The 18176-nt window shown below is 31.4% G+C and overlaps 3 protein-coding genes and 1 pseudogene across 11 annotated transcripts in view; 1 reads left to right on the top strand and 3 right to left on the bottom strand.

The window, feature by feature from the left end:
• Positions 1 to 1389, top strand: part of LOC117179396 (serine/threonine-protein phosphatase 2A 56 kDa regulatory subunit gamma isoform) — a 61071-nt gene extending 59682 nt beyond the window's left edge. For 5 of the 7 annotated variants that reach the window (XM_033371138.1, XM_033371141.1, XM_033371140.1 and 2 more), the window contains one exon: positions 1120 to 1269. In XM_033371138.1, coding sequence (XP_033227029.1) covers positions 1120 to 1269 — 150 coding nt within the window. Of the gene's footprint in view, positions 1 to 1119 lie in introns of all 7 variants that reach the window. The other 2 variants (XM_033371136.1, XM_033371135.1) reach the window with 1 other exon arrangement.
• On the bottom strand, positions 366 to 13616 carry LOC117179397. 3 transcript variants are annotated; one of them, XM_033371145.1, is made up of 6 exons: positions 13419 to 13616; positions 13180 to 13260; positions 10721 to 10903; positions 8642 to 8787; positions 8292 to 8563; positions 366 to 455 (listed from the first exon to the last, which is right to left on the bottom strand). In XM_033371145.1, the coding sequence occupies exons 3-5, from the start codon at positions 10869 to 10871 to the stop codon at positions 8294 to 8296; spliced, it is 567 nt and encodes a 188-aa protein (XP_033227036.1). In that variant the 5' UTR covers positions 10872 to 10903; positions 13180 to 13260; positions 13419 to 13616; the 3' UTR covers positions 366 to 455; positions 8292 to 8293. The 3 variants fall into 3 exon arrangements, with proteins under 3 accessions (XP_033227036.1, XP_033227034.1, XP_033227035.1); XM_033371143.1 differs by lacking the exon at positions 13419 to 13616 and having other exon boundaries at positions 13180 to 13407; XM_033371144.1 differs by lacking the exons at positions 366 to 455; positions 13419 to 13616 and having other exon boundaries at positions 8217 to 8563; positions 13180 to 13407.
• On the bottom strand, positions 6492 to 7999 carry LOC117180501 (annotated as a pseudogene).
• Positions 13617 to 14463: 847 nt separating the features above from the next.
• Positions 14464 to 18136, bottom strand: LOC117180078 (zinc finger protein 2 homolog). Its single transcript, XM_033372394.1, has 5 exons — positions 16430 to 18136; positions 16276 to 16358; positions 15890 to 16205; positions 15437 to 15540; positions 14464 to 15220 (listed from the first exon to the last, which is right to left on the bottom strand). The coding sequence occupies exons 1-5, from the start codon at positions 17655 to 17657 to the stop codon at positions 14552 to 14554; spliced, it is 2400 nt and encodes a 799-aa protein (XP_033228285.1). The 5' UTR covers positions 17658 to 18136; the 3' UTR covers positions 14464 to 14551.
• Positions 18137 to 18176: the final 40 nt, after the last annotated feature.

The raw sequence follows: 18176 nt of genomic DNA, 5'->3' as shown, positions 1-18176 counted from the left end.
AACGTTATTAACCATTTTTCATAACAAACAAATATTTTAAAACTATTGTACCGCTTACTGAATACTTTAAACTATAATTCCTTAAAATTAGAAGTGAATGTTTTTAATATTCAGTGAATTAGAGAGAGTTGAATTGGAAAAAGGCGGAATTTCATCATTTTTCAAAGTTCCTATTTATTGAAATTATTTAAAAAAGGAACAGAGCTACAACTTTTTTTAAGAGGGAAAAAATGCGCATTTAAGGGGGTCTTCTGGCGTGAACCTCAAAAAAATTTGATTTTGCGGGATTTTTTTTACGAAAAGGAAGTGGCATAGACAGTTTATTTGAAAGGTATATTTGAGGCAACTTTTTAACAATATTTTTAAAAAAGCTTGAAAAAGTTAGAAAATGGCGGAGTGAACTGAAGCATGTTACTGATGAATTGGTCCGATTGTGTACACGATAGCGTCCGTAACTGAAACAGAAGTTGTTTTTTTATTTTTATTTTATATACTTTTTTATTCTATATAAACCTTCATTATCCAGTGTACACCAAAAATAAATATATTTTCACGTTTTGAACCCAAAAATGAGATTTTAATTCAAGATTTTAATAATTTTTTGTTTTTGTTTTAATTATGATTAAAATTTAATTATGATCCGGCGGTTTCATTGAAGAAATTGAAATGGAATGCCGCTATATTTGAGTAATTTTCAAACTCAAATTCAAATCTCGAAAAGTAATACTTCCGTTTTGTGGTTTTGAAAGTCACAAGTCCATGTTCTGAAATATGAACGCTTGTAATAAAAATTGTTGAAATTGAAACGTGTTGTAATTGTAAAACTAAAAATAGTAAAACTCATAAGGCTTCAATTTAGAAATGTCACAATACTGAACGTTTAAAATCAAATCTCTTCGAACTTAAAATTGTGCCCGATAAGATTCGTAAATTCTGATATTTTATTTTAAGTAGTTAAAATTATTAATCCTCCAGTCTTGAAATCTGAAAGAATAAAGTTAGAATAACCCGAAAATGACCGGACTTTTTCAATGATTTTAGTGATCACCCTCTAAAAGACAAACCGTCGATAATTGTAGATAATAATCTTGCTTTTTTGGTTGTTTGTCGAAATTCCAGGTTAAGAAAATGACCATCACGAATAAATCGAAACCACTGCTGCGAAGGAAAAGCGAATTGCCTCAGGACTCGTACACGATGCGAGCACTCTCAGATCATAAGCGTGCCGACGAGTACCTCGTCACACCACCTGATCCCAACAATTGCTAGTCCCTACCGCATGACCTTCCGATTCGTCCGCTCCTTCAATGCGCTACTATCGGAAGTTAGTTTTCGTTTTGAAGAAGCACAGCACCAGGAGCAGAAGATCACCGAATCAAAACAAAAAAAGGAGACACACCTTCTACGCAAAATGTCTTCCGACTCGTTAACCAGCAAGAAGAGAATCTAAATGGATCAGCATCGGAGGCAAATCCTGCGCGAAAACTCTTGACACCTATTAATCATATCTTTCCTTCTTTCTCATTGGACAGTCGAACAAACCACGTTTTGCGATTATTTATCCATACCTTGGCATTCCAAAAGGCAGTGACAAAACCTGTCAAATAATAATAATAACAACAATAATAATAATAATAATAATAATAATAATAATAATAATATTATTATTAGTAGTAGTAGTAATAGCAGTAGTATTCTGGTAATTAAACTCGGGAGAGATTAGATATTTTTCCTTTTGCGAGTGGAAGTTTTACAAACCTAGAGATATCTGGAGTTTTATTCTTTTGAATAGAAAATTCTCATCATTTTCTTGTGCAATGAACTAGAAATTAATCGATACGTTAATGTTAAAAGAACCTCTCTTGGAGTGTAGGTCCAAAAAAAACACTTTCTTATTTAAGCTGGCCCCTCGTTTTAGTATATTATTTAGAATTATTTTTATTTCGCTTGAATTCCTTTTAATTTACATTCAATTTTTTGCATGGCCTTAAATTCTTTCAAATTCTATTGAATTCTTTCAACTTCCTGGAATTATTATAAATAATGCAAGGAATTCAATGGAATTTTGAAGAATTCAACAAACTTGAAAGAGATTAAAAAAGGACTACATGCAATTCAAAAGAATTCAAAGGAGTTCAAACGAATTAAAAATAATTTACTAAACCTATCTGCTGTTTGATTTGACATTTAGCGTCGCGTATGCATACTAAAACCAGGAGCCAACTCAAAAAGCAAAGTGATTAGTTTCGACGACCTACAACACCAGAGTGGTTTTTGGAGACATTAACTTCGAGAGAGATTCTTTTAATGTGAAAGTATGCTTAATGATTAGTTTTCAACTTTCTCACTCTTGGCGTGCTTCAGTCGCTTGTATGTGTCTTTAGAGTAGTTGACTGACATTTTTAGGTGAAAAATAGTAAAATCTGTCTAGTTTCTACATTCGTTTCGATGTAATTAGTCTTCCTATGTGTAATGAATTAATGGGAATGAGATGGCAAAACGTTTTTGATCGATTGGCTATTGTCATATTAGACAAACCTTTTTGGCGTGACGGGAAATGAGAAAAAAAGATACATAATCTTCGCTCTGCTGGCTGGCTGTTATGTTAATATTACCCATATAACTTGTTGAAAATAATATAGACTCTTGTAGAAAAAACTATTGCGATTTAAAATTAGGAACGAGAGGAGGGGGAGGCCATCTCCGCTATGGGTTGATTATTGCTACAATCGCTATTATTATTATTATTATTATTATTATTATTATTACTAATATTATTAAACGTTAATGTGAATACACAGGAATGAAGTTAGCGTATTTTAGAGTTTAATGTGACTGGCGGTCGCCAGCGGATCTGCTTTCCAAATGAAGCGTCGCATTTTATATCAATCTGAATCTGTAAGAGAAAGTCATAAGACTTGTTGGCGTGCTTGGCAGCTCATTGGCTCTGAAAATTGACCAATTATATTCGAAAATCCAAAATAGCTTCAATGATAAACCTCAGAGCTGCCGAAAAATCTCGTATTTAGTCTGTTCTTCGTGCCGCCAGAGTTTTTTTTGTCCCGTGCGTTACGCGACAGAGTCCAAGACGGTTTTTTTTCTCATTCTCAGATCTGCGCTCTGGCGAAACGGTTTCTCTGAATTTCTGAAATGATCATCGACGTCTTATGAAGTTTCTGTATATCATCAATAATTTCCGACTGGGGATCAAAGTGTCAATCAGAGAAATGCTTCTCGCAGAGGTCGTGCTGATTTGAGCTGTAAATACTGTGTAAATAATACAGCTTTGTTCGAACGTATCTTATTTCTTTGAATTTCGAGAGTGTATGATCCTATTTTAGAATGTTTCGGTGATGCCACTAAGGTAGGGAAAAAGTATCGAAGATTACTTTTTTTACAACACTGCGTACGTAAAGAGCCTTACAGAGGGAAACTAGAGAAACTTAGTAGCGATCCTTTATTGTGTAAATGTTCAAGATTTGTATCCATTATGATCGGAGGAGTATATAGGTATAGTGGCCTTTTTGCATGAATTTATAAGAGTATATAGCGTTAACGGTTAAGCTTCGAATGTAACTTTTGTAAATCCTTATCGGGTACTGACTTCGTATCAGGCTCTTCTCGCCTTTGGGGATCAGTTGTCGACGATCGATGAGCAACACTCTTGCGGAATGAATACATGATGAACGTAGCGGTAAAAAAAAAATCGGCCGCGGGCTTCGAACTGTGGCTGCAGTATTAGGCGGTATCCGTGCCGAGATTTAAATTAATTCAAATCCCCACTATTCTGTAGAATATCGAGATCGATACATGTAACAATAGGGAATCAACGCACCAAGGAGAATCGGTATTTCGTTTTAAAGTGAAATCTTTTTTTTTTTGTAAGGCGTTCGTCCGAGATTTTTTAAATAGATTACATGCAGCGTCGTCTCGGCCGTACCGTGTATTTTATTTCCCATTTCTTGTTCGACGTCGCTACATCCACGTAAAGTATCCTCTTTTGGACACTCGAGAGTTTCTCTCAGTTATTTGTTGAAGGCACAGTGCATAGTTTTATAGTAAATAAAGAATTACTAGAAAATAATTATTATTTTACTATTCCAAACCTAATTTTAGAGAACACAGTGTGCTGTCGGTGACGGTAAAAAAAATTACCGTTACCGACTACTTTTGTTGACATGTTTTTTTAAGCATATTCTAAGTACGCTCTGACCACAATTGCAAAGTGGTTATCAGGCCTCAAATTTTGCTATACTTACTTTCAATTTTAATCACAATTAAACTTTTAAAATTGAAATTCAAACCATAAAAATTGTAACATTTTAATTGGGAACACTAAAAATAGAATAATTTGTCACGAAATCTTTATTCTGAGAACATTTTTCAATTAATAGCGTTTTAAAAAATTGAAAAATTTCAAATTTCGTAAATCCGTATTCCAAAGCTTATTTTTTATTTCAATTTTTCTTAGTTTTCCGTATTTTCATGAAATCCCCCTTTTTTCATTTTCTCAAAAACTTCCCCTTTTTTCTTCAAATATACGATATTTGAAAATATATTTGAATTACTCGGAAAATTCTCTGAAATAAGTATACCCATTATTGAATAATAATTAAACCAGTTATAATACTTAAATAAATTATTTATGAATGAGTAAGGTACACGTTTCAAATACCGAACCGTTAAAAATACTTCTAAAAAAATATCAAGCTGAAACATTTTAAAGAATATTGAAAATGTGAAAATTGTAAACAAAAGTTGTTATCCAACATAAAATTGGAACAGTTACAAAATATATAGTACTTTTTAAATAAGTATTAAAAGGTTTATACTTGTTCGTTGAATTGCATAAAGTTAAATACATAAATTAAGAATATGGAATATTCCAAATCCATCAACTGCAATGTTAAATTTTCTGACATCAACAATTTTTAATTTGAGTACAAGAACACTAAAAAGTAGAGCGGAGTGAAAATGTTAAAATAAATCAAATCGATTGGGCTTAGAGGAAAATAACTTGTGGGTTGGCATTCGACAAAAATGATAAAAATTTAAGTCAGTAAAATTTAGCGACTTCAACTTCAAAATATTTCCTATTGGTTCAAGAGTTACGTCGATTTTTTCTTTATATTTACTGTTTTTACTAGTGAAAGATAATACAAAATTACGAAATTTGAAAATTAATTTCTTACTCAATTACATAAAATTGTTTGAAAATGTGCAAAAGCCTGTTTTTTATTGGGTCATTATAAACATAACGGAAATTTTTTTTTTCCATGAATACAAAATACTTACATGTTTCTTTGATTCGAGCTGAAGAAATTTCAGGTATGACTCAATCCAAGAAATCATGTTATCGTACATTTTCAAAAAATTCTGAGTAAGGCAATTTTTTAAAATTTTGATCATTTTAAATTGTAAATTAAAAAAAAAGAACAGAAGATATTGATTTCAAACTTTTTTCTTTACTTGTTTTGAATGTCAAGCTACAAATTGGTATACCTTAATTTTAGCAGTTTCGCTTATCTCTACTGAAGAGTGTAGTTTCAAATTTACATTGAAAGTATTAATTATAGTATGGAAGAAATGACAAATCTTGGAAAGACATATTTATGAGAACGACGTTAAACATATCAAATAACTCATTTTATTTTTTCTTGGACTTTTTTATATTGCTGCGAAAGGATTTCTAACGACCTAAATATATTTAATTTTTTAAAATAAATTCTTTAATGGCAGAAATCATGGGAAAATCATTGAAAATTATGTATTCAAAAATATAAAATTTCGTATAAAAAGATTGTTTGCTCTTTTTCACATGTAAAAATCAATTTTCAATCTTCTCCCTATTTCTCCCTTTTTTGTGAGAAAATTACTCTATTTCCCCTTTTTTGACCTCCTTTTGCACTGTGATCCCTGTAATGGCAAGCCTTAATTGTAGGACATTTTTTAAACGAAAACGTTTATAATCGACATTGCTTTTCATATTAAATTTGAGGCTTCTTACACCTTCCTTTTTTCTCTTAAATTCGAACTGAATTAATAGAGCCCAATTAGAAAATCCAAGTATTTTTTATTGGAAATTCAACCTTCTTGGTCGAAACTGTTTTGTCGTTTTAGTTTGAAAACTCGTGTCTTTGTTTTATTTTAATAATCAACTACTATTTTGTTGAAAATGCAATATACCACGTCTTGAAATCTTAGGAATTTAGTTTCATTTTGAAATCAATATTGCACCTATATTAATATTGCCACATTTGGAAAAAAACGATTTTCATTACCCACACAAAAATCCTTTCTAATTTGAATTTAGATTTTAAAACCACAAATTTTTCATCTATTTTAATATTAAAATAAAAATGTGAATTTTTAATTATGTATATGCAGGGTGATTTTTTTAACTTGAAACTTTCAAATATCTCGAAAAGTAAGCGCTCTATGAAAAAATGTTATGAATCAAAATTAAATCACTCTGAGGAGTACATACGAGGGTCATTCAATAAATACTTAGCCTACAAAAGAAAAACGAAAATTTTGGAAAAGTGGCAATTTATTTTTCCACATAATCTCCTTTTAACTCAATACACTTGGCCCAGGGATGCTCCAACTTTTTCTACCCGTCCATAAAATACGTTTTCTCAAGGTCTGCAAAATAGGCCTCCGTGGCGGCGATGACCTCCTCGACCCAAACCTATTCCCGGCGAATGACTTTTTCAGGTTTGGAAACAAAAAAAAGTCACAGGGGGCCAAATCTGGAGAATACGGTGGATGGGGCAGCGATTCATAGCACAATTCGACCAATTTGGCTACGGCGACGGCGGAGGTGTGAGCCGGTGCGTTGTCGTGGTGGAACAGCACTTTTTTCTTCGCCAAACGGGGCCGTTTTTTCTTCAATTCGGCGTCGAATCGGCCCAATAAGTCGGCATAGCAGAGCCCCGTGACTGTTTAACTGTTTTACCCTTCTCAAGGTAATCGATGTGGATCACACCTCGTGAATCCCAGAAAACGGTGGCCATCACCTTTCCGGCCGATAGAAGTCTTCGCCTTCTTCGGAGCACGTTCGCCGGGTAAAGTCCACTGTTTTGACTGTTCCTTGGTCTCTAGCGTGTACCAGTGAATCCATGTTTCGTCGACGGTCACGAAACGACGCAAGAACTCCGCTAGATTGCGCTTAAACAGCGCCAAACACGTCGCCGATGTTGTCTCACGGTTGCGCTTGTTGTCAGGTGTGAGCAAACGCGGCACCCATCGTGCCGATAGCTTCCTCATGCCCAGTTCTTCGTGTAGAATATGATGCGCCGTTCCTTCTGTGATGCCTACAGCCTCAGCTATCTCGCGAACCTTCAATCGGCGGTCTGCCAACACGAGATCGCGGATTTTTTTACGTTTTCCTCCGTACGAGTATTAGCCGTTTTTGGGGCACCTGGGCGTGGCTCATCAAAAACCGATGTGCGGCCACGAACAAACTCGTTGAACCAATTCTTGACGGTCGCAATCGAAGGAGAAGAGTCACCGTACACAACATCAAAGCGATCTTTGATTTCGCTGCGCGTTTTCCCTTCCAAAAACAAGAATCGAATCACCGAACGATATTGCTCTTTTTCCACTTTTGTAAAACTGACCGACACGCTCGCTTCCAAAGGCTATCAAAACGACACTAATGTAGGGAATTGACTGAAACTTTGACAGTAGGCTACTCAAAGAATGTGCTGCACGATGGGTAAAACTCTTTCGTAATAGCAGCGCCATCGGGCTGTGAGGCTAAATACTTGTTGAATGACTTACACTGATGTCAAAATCGGTTCCCCCACACCGCCCCCGGGGGTTGGGGGCAAATTCGAAATCTTAAATGGTATTTGAAAGTTTCAATTAAAAAAAATAACCCTGTATATTGAACGTTTTGTTTTCTAAGTTTAACATTGTATTCCCTTTTGAGACCAGGGTTTTGACAGGTGTAAATTTAAAAATTCCTTTAATTATTCTGCTTCTTACCAATCATTTTAATTTTTATTGGTAAGCATTTCATGTTTCAAATTATCGACTTTGAGGTTTGTAATGTTCGATATATTCAAATTTAGATACTTAGAAAGTGTGACAATTTGTTTATCGTAAAGCGTTCTAAATGCGTTTTCAGGTGGAACTTTTGTTTTTAGCTTCGTTTTGAAAATTGCACGAAATATGAAATTAGTGTAAATTTAAGAAGATAAGCCCAGAAATAATTGTTTGGCCTTTTACTGCAGCGAGCAGCTTTATTTACAAAAATAAAAAACTATTTACACTCTATTACATACGTTTAAAGTTTTTGATATCTTTCCCTGACGACTCCTGAAATCCAACTTTGTAGTTTTTCGTTGTATTCCTCCTCGCTTAGATGATAAATCCTTTTAGCGTGGATTACAGGTTTTACAAATTTAGCAGTATCGAGACAAAGACTCCTTTTGTTTAAATTGTGGTTTCCAAAGTCCACGTGAATAGTGCCAATAACATGGACATGTTCGAAAACTTTAAAACTCATGCCAAGGGTTCCATTTTTAGTTTCCTGCCTCCACCTTCTCTCCAAATCCTGAAATCGATTTATACTGTGAGAATTTTAAATTTTTCAATTAGAAATTCATAGAAGATGATAATTCAATGTACTAACTTGCATGTGTTCTAGGCCGCGTTTTTGTAACACAGCGATTTTTTCGAATCTCTGGAATTTCGCGTCTATGAGTTTCCGTTCCTCCTTCATTTCACCCATTTGCGAAAATTGTAATAATACTTGAATCTTTCCAGTGCCATCGTCAACTATAAAATTTTAAAAAGTAGTTTCCTAGAATTTTTCAAAGATTTATTTTCTGGACAATTATTATTATCCTAAATGTGGCTAAAATAATGTCCACCCTCTGTTAGGGTCATTTACATTTGATACCCCCATCCACAAATAACGCTAGACTGTTTCTTAAGAACTAACAAAGTATTTCAACCAAGTCATTGAATTTTTAAACAAAAAAAGACAAATTTTCAACAAAAAATATAACAGTTTATAGAACGTATTTCCAACAAAAAGAAAAGAATTCTCAACCAAACCAAATTAATTTTTATTCAAACAGTTTCATTTTTAACCAAAAAGGATGAACTTTCTACCAAATTTGAAATTTGAAAACGAAAAAATAAATATTCAATCAATTATTTTCTACCAAAAAATATGAATTCTCCACAAAATACATCAACTTTTAACAAAATAGTTGAATTTTCAACATATTAAATCAACTTTAAAGTAAAAAGTTTAAACAACGGATGTAATGTTAGTTCAAATTTTTTTGAATAAATTTTAGTTTATATTTTTCTTATTTCTTACCAGATTTTAACTGCATAGTTAAATTTTTTAATTAAAAAATCGATTTCTACCCAAACTGGAGTAGTTAAATTTCCATTGGTGACAATAAATGAAAAAGAAGTTTTTTATATAAATCAGTTTAATTTAGCACCAAATTGATAAAGTTTTAAGCCAAACAGACGAGAATATAAATTTGCAACAAAACGTTCAATTTTCAGTTAAAAAATGAATGTTTAGGACAAAAAAAACGAATTTTCAACTTAAATTATGAATCTTTAAAAAAATGGACTCTTGGGAAAGTAGTTCAACTTTCAACCATGGAGTTGAATTTTCAACGTAAAAACACGAATTTTGAACGAAGCATGTGATAGTCGATATTTCAATAAAAAATAGTTCAATTTAAAATAAAAAACAATTTAATTTAACCAACAGAAATGAATTTCAAACAAAATACTTGAATTTTTAACGAAAACAGATTGATGTTCAACCAAACAGTTGCACTTCCAAAAAATTATTTATTAAAAATACGAAATTTCAACAAATCAGTAATACTTTTCAACCCAAAAATGTGAATTTTCAACAAAGAAAAGTCAATTTTTAACCGAAACAGATTACTCTAGAAATAGAGAGTTGCAATTTCAACCATAAAATATGACATTTCTACAGAAAGAGATACATTTTTAAACCAAAAAGCTGAATTTTCAATTTGAAAAAATTGGATAGCCAAGAAAGCAAGAACTTTTAATCAAATTCTTCAGTTTTCAAGGTTAAAGGACGACTTTTCAACAAAAGAAAAAATGAAATAAAATAAAATAATGAATTCTCAACCAAGAAGTGTGACTTTAATAAAACTGTTCAATTTTCATCGAAATAATTCGATTTTAAACTTAAAGGAATGCATTTTTCACAATTAATTTAATACTATGACTTTTTAACCGAAAAGAATGAACTTTCAACCAAAAATGGTTAGATTTTCTTATTAGGTTCTATTAATTCAGTTCGAATTTATGTGAAAAACTAAGAAAAATGAGAAAGACCGAAGCTTGCGGTAAATAAATAGGAATATTGGTCATTTATAGACTAAGAAAAAACATTTTAAATAAACATTTAAGTTAATTTTTAATACTTAACCATTTTTATGACACTATTTTGACATTATTTTTAATTTGTGACACTTTTTACACTATTTTTCATTTCTAAAGTGAGTCTGAGGCCTGATATTGTGATGCACTCTTTTCGGTTTATTTAAAGATATATTTATTTATTCGACCCTAGAAAAATAAATAGAATCTCTAAGATCTAAAGGTTCAGATAGTTTAGAATTATTAAAAAAAATTTCACATTGAAAAGAGCGTTTTCAAATTAATTAAATTTGATAAATATTCCAAAAAGGATTCTTACTCGTCAGATCAAGTCTGCTTCTGGAAGTAATTTTTCTTATAATTCCAAGTAATTCAACTTGACGCAGTTTCACATTAGGCATATTAAGCACCTGGATTTTAGGAAACCCAGCAGAACCTTCAAAATAGGGTTCAAGGCGATGGAGTTCCATTATAAGAAGAGGCACTACTTTTTCAAGTAGCTCTGAAATTCAAATTTCCTGTTCTCTTTATTACATTTAAGAAAAATTATTGTTCATTATTTTGAAATTAAGTATACGATATAACAATTTATTACATTTATATGCTACGGTGCCATTCGACAATTTAACATTTCTTAAAACAATCGACTCGGAAGATGTACACAGTTTCGTGAGTTTATTATGAATAATTATTTTGGTAGTTTCTAGGAATTAAATTAATAGGCTTAATTTAGAAAGCTTTTTCAAATTATTTTATTTATAACTTCTTATATTTACAATTCAGTGCATATTTAGGTAAAATTAATGCGGGTAATATATTAAATTAAACTTAAACCACTTCAACTTCGTAACTTTTTAAGTAAAGATATTGCATTTTCAACAAGATTGATGAATTTTTAGACAAGTAATTTAATTTTCAACTAAAAAAATCAATTTTAAACCAAAAAAGATTTAAAAAAAAGACATGAATTTTCAACAACAAAAAATATCCACTTTGAACCAGTTAGTTGGCTTTTAAAATGAAAAATATCAGTTTTAAACCATAAATGGAATAGTTAAATTTTCAGTTAAAAAATTAATTTTCTATACAAAAAGTTCAACCAAAATGATGAATTTTCAACTCAAATGATAATTATTCAACTGGAACAAATGATTTTTAAAACAAAAAGATAAATTTTTAACAAAAGAGTTTAGGTATCGACCAAGTAGATTTATTTTCAACTAAAAATATGAGTTTTCAAAGAAAAAGATTAATTTTAAAACAAAAAACTTAATTTTCAAAAAAAAAATTATCTTTCAATGAAAAATATTTAAATTTTCAACTAAAAAAGAATACTTTTCCACCAAATAGCTGAATTATGAATTAAAACGATCAATTTTTAACAAAAAATGAAATAGTTAAATATAATAATACTTAATACCTGAATTTATACCAAAAAGACAATTTTTCAACAAAATATGTGAATTTTTCAACTAAAAAAGATAAATTGCCAAAAAAAATTGAAAGTTAAATTTGCAGTAAAAAAATTAATGTGTACCCAAAGAGATGAATTTTCGTCTAAAATGAGGAAATATTCTATTGGAATAATTACATTTTCAGGTAAATAAATTCTTTTTGAAAAAAGAAGCAATTAATTTTCAAAACACAGCAGGGAATTTTTAACTACAATTATCAATCTTCAACTGGAGTAGTTGAATTTGAAACAAAGAAGCTCAATTTTCAGCTTAAATGACGAATCTTTAATTATTATAAGTTAATTTTCAACCAAAAATATGAATTTTCAAGCAAAGAATAATTTCTACCAAACAGAGACAAATTTTTCACTAAAATGAGGAAATATTCAATTGGGAGTTACATTTTCAGGTAAAAAAGTCCTTTTCAATCAAATAAAAACAATTTGCAAAAAAAGTTACCTTTTCAAAAAAAGTAAGGAATTTTATAACTAAAATTACAAATTTCCAACTAAAATGAAAATCTTTAACTAAAATAATTGAATATTAAACCAAAAAGAAAAATTTCAAATAAAATGACGAATCTTTAATTAGAATTATTGAACTTTCAAACAAGAAGATGAATTTCTACCACAAAAGACGAATTTTCTGTTAAAAACGTTAACCCTTAACCAAAGAGATACATTTTTAACTAAAATGTTGACATATTCAACTGACATCGTTAAATATTCAGTTAAAACAATTAATAAAAAAATAATAAAAATAAAAAAATTTAAATAAAATAGTTAAATATAGTAATACGAAGTTACTTTTACAAATGGAGAATCATCGTTATTCAATTTTTAACAATTAAGCGCACTCTAAAAAAAATCTCTGACATTTCCCGGTTTTTTTCAGGTATATAAAAATTCCCTGACAATGCCAGGTTTTCCAGGTAGGGTAGGACACTGTATAACAAAATTCTATAAATCGTACAGGTACGATTTATATAGCTTATAAATTCAAATTTCCGGCTGTCTTTATTAAATATGGGAAAATATTCATGCTCACTATTTTAAAATGAAGTAACCGTTATCACAATGTTAAAATAATATATAAGGAAATTTCATAAATCGTAAAGATAAATTCTTTTTCATATAAGAAATAAAATAAAAATGAGGTTATTTTCAAGGTTATTTCACTAAATAATTAAACCATACCCGTTTAGAAAGTTTTCAAACCAGCTGAGTTAAGAATGAGCTTGTTTAGAGAAACTTTTAATTCGAAATTGGAATAAAATTGGTGCAAAATGGCAAGAACTGACGACAAAATAAAAAAAAATAAGTACCTCCAGAGTGTTTTGTTTTAAATCCAGGCCATTCTTCAGGAGAATTTTTATTTTCTTTGTCACTTGATTGAGAGGTTGATCCTGTTTTATTCATTGTTGATTAATAATTTTCCTTTTCATTAAACTGATTTCAATTAAGAGAAGAAAATAACATTGTTTATATCATTTTCGAAACCATTTTGAAACCCGTACAAACGGACAAACATAAGTGAACATAACCTTAAACCGTAAAATCTCACCTAACCCTCCCGGTAAGAATATATTAAGCCTTGCATCAAAAGGTATTACAAATTTTGAATTCCTAAGAATGCGGTTTCTGTTCTTCGGTTTTTAAACCTCATTAGGCGGCGAAAATAATAAGATTCCAATCCCTTTTAAAGCCGATCGGAGCTGCCACAGACGTAATAACCTCCAGTAAATTAAAAACAATTTTCGTTTGGTTTGAAGCATTAGATCGCAACGCGCTCCAAAAGCATGAAATTTTCAAAATCTAGTAGGATTATATACAAAAATACATCTCTTTATCGTAAAATGTTCACTTTGTTCAAATATTTTCAATTACAATCATATAATGAAAAAATTAAAAAAAAAAAACATTTGTTAGATGCTATGTTTAAAAAAGCTTTTTACCTCACTATGATTAGAAAAACAGTAAATAAAATAGCAAAATTTGCTAAATTAAAAGTGATTAAAATTGGTCTATTTCTTGGTTCCTTTGTAGTATTCAGAACAATATTGTCGGCGCTAGGTACAGAAAGGGATTCAATTTAAGAGATAACTTCAACTGCTGTGGAGATTCAAAACGGGATCCAAAAGTATTCAATATTTCTCACGTTACCACTGGATGAATGAAATTTTTCAATAATTTTCAATTCAAGCCTTCTTACCGGGATTGAATCGTCATAATTAAAAAACGGCGACCCAAAATATAGAAATTTTGAAACCAAAGACAAATGAGATAGTGGTTTGGCCAAAAACTTTAGGTAGGGAAAATGTTCTGAGAACAAAATAAACAAGTAAATGTCGCTTGTAGAAAATTCGTATTACGAAACTAATTGACCCAACGAATAATTTTATTCAGTACTCAATAAGCGATTAAATAAAATATTATTAAATAGTGCAATCAATCTTATTACTATTTTTTATTTATCCCGATTATTTCATTTTATTACATTAATTAAATGATAGAGCAATGTCTACATCTGCATATCATGCTATTAGTTTCATTAAAATTTGCTCGAATCTCTGAAAACAGTGAAAAGGGTATAATAAAAAAAGATTTGGTAACAATCGATAAATTATTTATAGACGCAGAACTCTCTCATTCACAAACATTGATTATTCAATAACAACATTTAAAGTATCCCACCCACTAGTCTCTATTAATTCCATAAATTAGTTCATTTAGAGACTCATCTATAGTTCTCAGGGACCCACCGATATGATTTTCCTCAAATCTTTCCACATTACTGTCCCCTATCCCTATAATTTCTAGACTATCTCGACTTGGCGAAAAAATTTTAGTGGTCTTATTTCCATTTTCTCTCTCAACTGGACTCGAGAGTCTCAAATGTTCCATTTCCGCTGAAGGACTGGATAAATCATTCTCCAGTGGCGACATAACCATTGAAAAAAAATCGTGTGGATCCTCCAAATGCAATTTTGCATTGTTAGTCTGTTCTTTTGTAGAAACGTCCATTGAATCCTTGAAACTTATATTATTCGTCTCCTGTATCCAAATATTCTGCTTCTCCTTTTGTGAATTTTGAACTTCTGCAGGTTTTGCATTGGAGTTTTCATTCACTGATTCTGCATTTTTCACATCAGACTCTCTGGTTAGAATATGTTGACCTTCTGTATTTACCAACAATATGAATTTATTTCCTTCGCTGCAATCAGTATCAATTTGATGTGGTTGCACTTCAAAAGTTTTGGTTTCTTTCAGTTCCGAATTTTGAAGTAATCTTTGGATTATAGTTTCTGAATTTTGTGTTGAAGTTTCAGGTTGAGGTACTTGACATTTGTGAGTTCTTTGGCTTACCTAAAAAAGTAAAAATTTCATAAACTTAATTTTTCTCTGTTTGAATTATTTGATTCTCATTTATATTTTTTACTACGATAATCAAACTTTGAAAGTTTTTAATAAGAAAAATGGCTCATTTTTCCTACAAAATTGACATATGTACTTATATATTTATTACCATTTAAAAAATAAAGTTTTAAATCAACTCAGTTTTTAATAATGGAAATAACTTACTTTGTATCTGAAGCTTTTTTCACAAACTGTGCATTTATAAGGCATGACTCCAGTGTGTATCCTTCGATGCACCAAATAAGAGACTCGTTGTCGAAAACATTTTCCTTTGGAAAAGAAATCTTTTAAAACTCTTTTCTTTTAAAAATATTGCAGAAACTCGTTCTCGAAATTATCCTTTGGAAGGTATTTAAGTTTCTAAACAGTTTGACCAAAAACTCACCACTCTGGATATCACAACTGTTATTACTCATGCATCAATCTTCTGTCATCGCAGTATTAAAACATTTTCGAAAGGTACTCCAAGTTATTGTGTTAGTAACTGTAAACAAAAACAGAAAAACGCGAATCCAACACTTATTAGTTACTCTCAGCTCTTCTACATTCACAAGACTATTTTAAATTTTGTTAAAAGAAACTTCTAAAAGCTTTTATTTGAAAATTAATTAAATGTACCGCAAGTTTCACAAGCGAAAGGCTTTTCTCCTGTGTGTATCCTTTCATGATTATGCAGAGTCGAGAGTTCTTTGAAAGATCTTCCACAAGTGGTACAAGTGTGTGGCTTATCATCTTTGTGGTACAATCTATGTTTGTGATAAGATTGTTGAAAGGTGAAAGTTTTGTCACAAATGTTGCATTTGTAAGGCATCTCGCCAGAATGAAGCCTTTTATGTTTTTTTAGAAAATACTTGGTTGTAAACATTTTACTGCAGACATCACACTCCCATTGCTTTCCCTCGTGGGTTTTTAAATGCTGCGTCACATGCTGCTCCTGCAAGTATTTTTATTGAAATCAGAATATTCGTTAATGCCTTAGATTATTTGAGAACCCAGATCAGTACCTTCTTAAAATTCTTTCCACAAGTTGGACAGTTGTAACCATTTTCATTGCTTGGTGACAATTCAAAATCTTTTGTTAAAGAACCTACACCGAAATAGACAAATAAATACAAGAAATATAAATAATTCAGTAATGAAAAAATATAAAAAATATACCTAAATTATAACCAGTATGTGCCACTCTCATATGAACCATCAGACTTCCCCTCATCTTAAAAACTTTTGAACACAAATGACAAGGGTAATTTTTTAACAAATCTTCAGGCCTGACATTCAAATCCTTTTCTGCAATCATATGGACCAGTTGTTTATGCAGAATCAAGATCTTCCTATCATCGAACCTATAACCACAAATATTGCATCTTTCCATCTTTTCTTTCGAAGCCAGCAGCCTAACATTTTTCAAATGAGGAAGAATCTCATTTGGGCTTTTTTTCTTGCTTTCATCATTCTCAGCTGGGGAATTCTTCAGTCCAGTCTCATTCTCTTGATTTGGGAACTCATTCCCGTTTTTTGAATTTGTCAATCCAGAAGGCTTCGCAGGGAAAGAACTTTTTTCAGCATTTCCATTAATTGACAAATTTGAAACCTGAGTAGTTTCCAAATTTTTAGAAGGTTCCCTAACAACTAAACTCTCCTGATCAATCATCAGAGAATTATTCTGAAACCAAGAATCCTGGATCGTGCCTACTTGCAAATTGGGAACAGATTTTTCATTCTGGTGAATCAAAGGTCTATTTTCAATCAGATTCGAATCATTTTGAATCGGATTCGAATTATTCTGAATCAAATTTGATTCTGAAGTTTTTATCTGTCTCTCCTGATTTTTCTGTTGGGGAATTACACTCTCACGACTTTCCCGAAAACCACAATTCAAATTTCTGTTTCCAATTTCATTATGTCCCAGATTCGTAGGAAAAATCTGCTCAGAAGACAAATTTTGTAGGAAAATCAGTCGACCTTGTTTCTGTTCCTGATTTTCAGAAGTATTCGCCCGGGTCTTGTTTTCTTTTGGAGGGAAGGATTCTCGTTCCTGTCTTATGGTGGGAATTTTTTCCTGGATTTCTCCAGCCTGGGGAATTTTCATATTCTGAGTTTTGAGTAAACTCCATGCTTGGAAAGGAATTGTCTGAATGTTGTGAAGAATCTGAACGTTGTTGGTAGTAGTTTCCACATTAGATTCGTGGCTCAAGTTTGCGTTATTTTGATTAATCGTGTGGCCGAATAAGTGGATCGTGAGTTTGTCAATTCCCAATAAAACTTCATTGCAAACTGGACACACGAGTGGTCGAGTCGCTACGCTAACGAGACCAGTTCGGAGAGCATCTAGAGTCAGGAAACCAGGTTGCGAACACAAAGGACATGCCAGAAGTCGCGCGCACATTTTCCAAAAATGAAACTAAATCCAGTTTTTATACATCACTTGCACTTTTTGCAGTTACTACAAAAACTTTGGAAATTGTTTATTTTTATATAAATCACTGTTTATTTAAAAATAATTTTTGGACGGAATTATCAGAGGATTGTTAAAGAATTGGAATACAAAGTAAATTTTGCAAGAATTAAATTTTAGCTGAACTTAATTTTAAAGACACACGCGTTTAGTATCAAAGGCTTTGCCAACTAATCGGCGATTTAAAATAATCGAGAAGTACCCTTGATTATTGAGGTTATACCTGAACTTGACCCGATATTGGGTTTGAACTAGGGTTGAAAATGTTTATTTTGATTTTTTAATATCAACGAAAAAAACAGCTTTTGTGGAAGAAAACTTAAGAGAAATGTAACAACGTCCTTGTCGTGAAAATAGGAGAATTCATTTTTCTGACACAGAATCTAAATATAGATTTTCTCAGGCATTAATCTTGGACCACGAGCACGATTCCTCCGCTAAGCTGAGCGA

Source organism: Belonocnema kinseyi, chromosome 9, assembly GCF_010883055.1.
Source record: "Belonocnema kinseyi isolate 2016_QV_RU_SX_M_011 chromosome 9, B_treatae_v1, whole genome shotgun sequence".
NCBI classification, from domain to species: Eukaryota; Metazoa; Arthropoda; class Insecta; order Hymenoptera; family Cynipidae; genus Belonocnema; species Belonocnema kinseyi.
Note: the sequence above shows the minus strand (reverse complement) of the source record. Positions and strands in the feature narration are given on the sequence as shown.

Bases quoted from the DNA above. Each gene is read 5' to 3' on its own strand.
- LOC117180078 (XM_033372394.1), bottom strand. From the start codon at position 17,657: ATGTGCGCGCGACTTCTGGCATGTCCTTTGTGTTCGCAACCTGGTTTC. The intron at 16,359-16,429 runs GTATATTTTTTA...ATTTCGGTGTAG, and splicing joins ACATACTGGTTATAATTTAG to GTTCTTTAACAAAAGATTTT. The intron at 15,541-15,889 runs GTACATTTAATT...TCTTTTCCAAAG, and splicing joins TTTCGCTTGTGAAACTTGCG to GAAAATGTTTTCGACAACGA.
- LOC117179397 (XM_033371143.1), bottom strand. From the start codon at position 13,273: ATGAATAAAACAGGATCAACCTCTCAATCAAGTGACAAAGAAAATAAA. The intron at 8,788-10,720 runs GTAAGAATCCTT...AAAATTTTATAG, and splicing joins AAGCAGACTTGATCTGACGA to TTGACGATGGCACTGGAAAG. The intron at 8,564-8,641 runs GTTAGTACATTG...AATCGATTTCAG, and splicing joins GCGGCCTAGAACACATGCAA to GATTTGGAGAGAAGGTGGAG.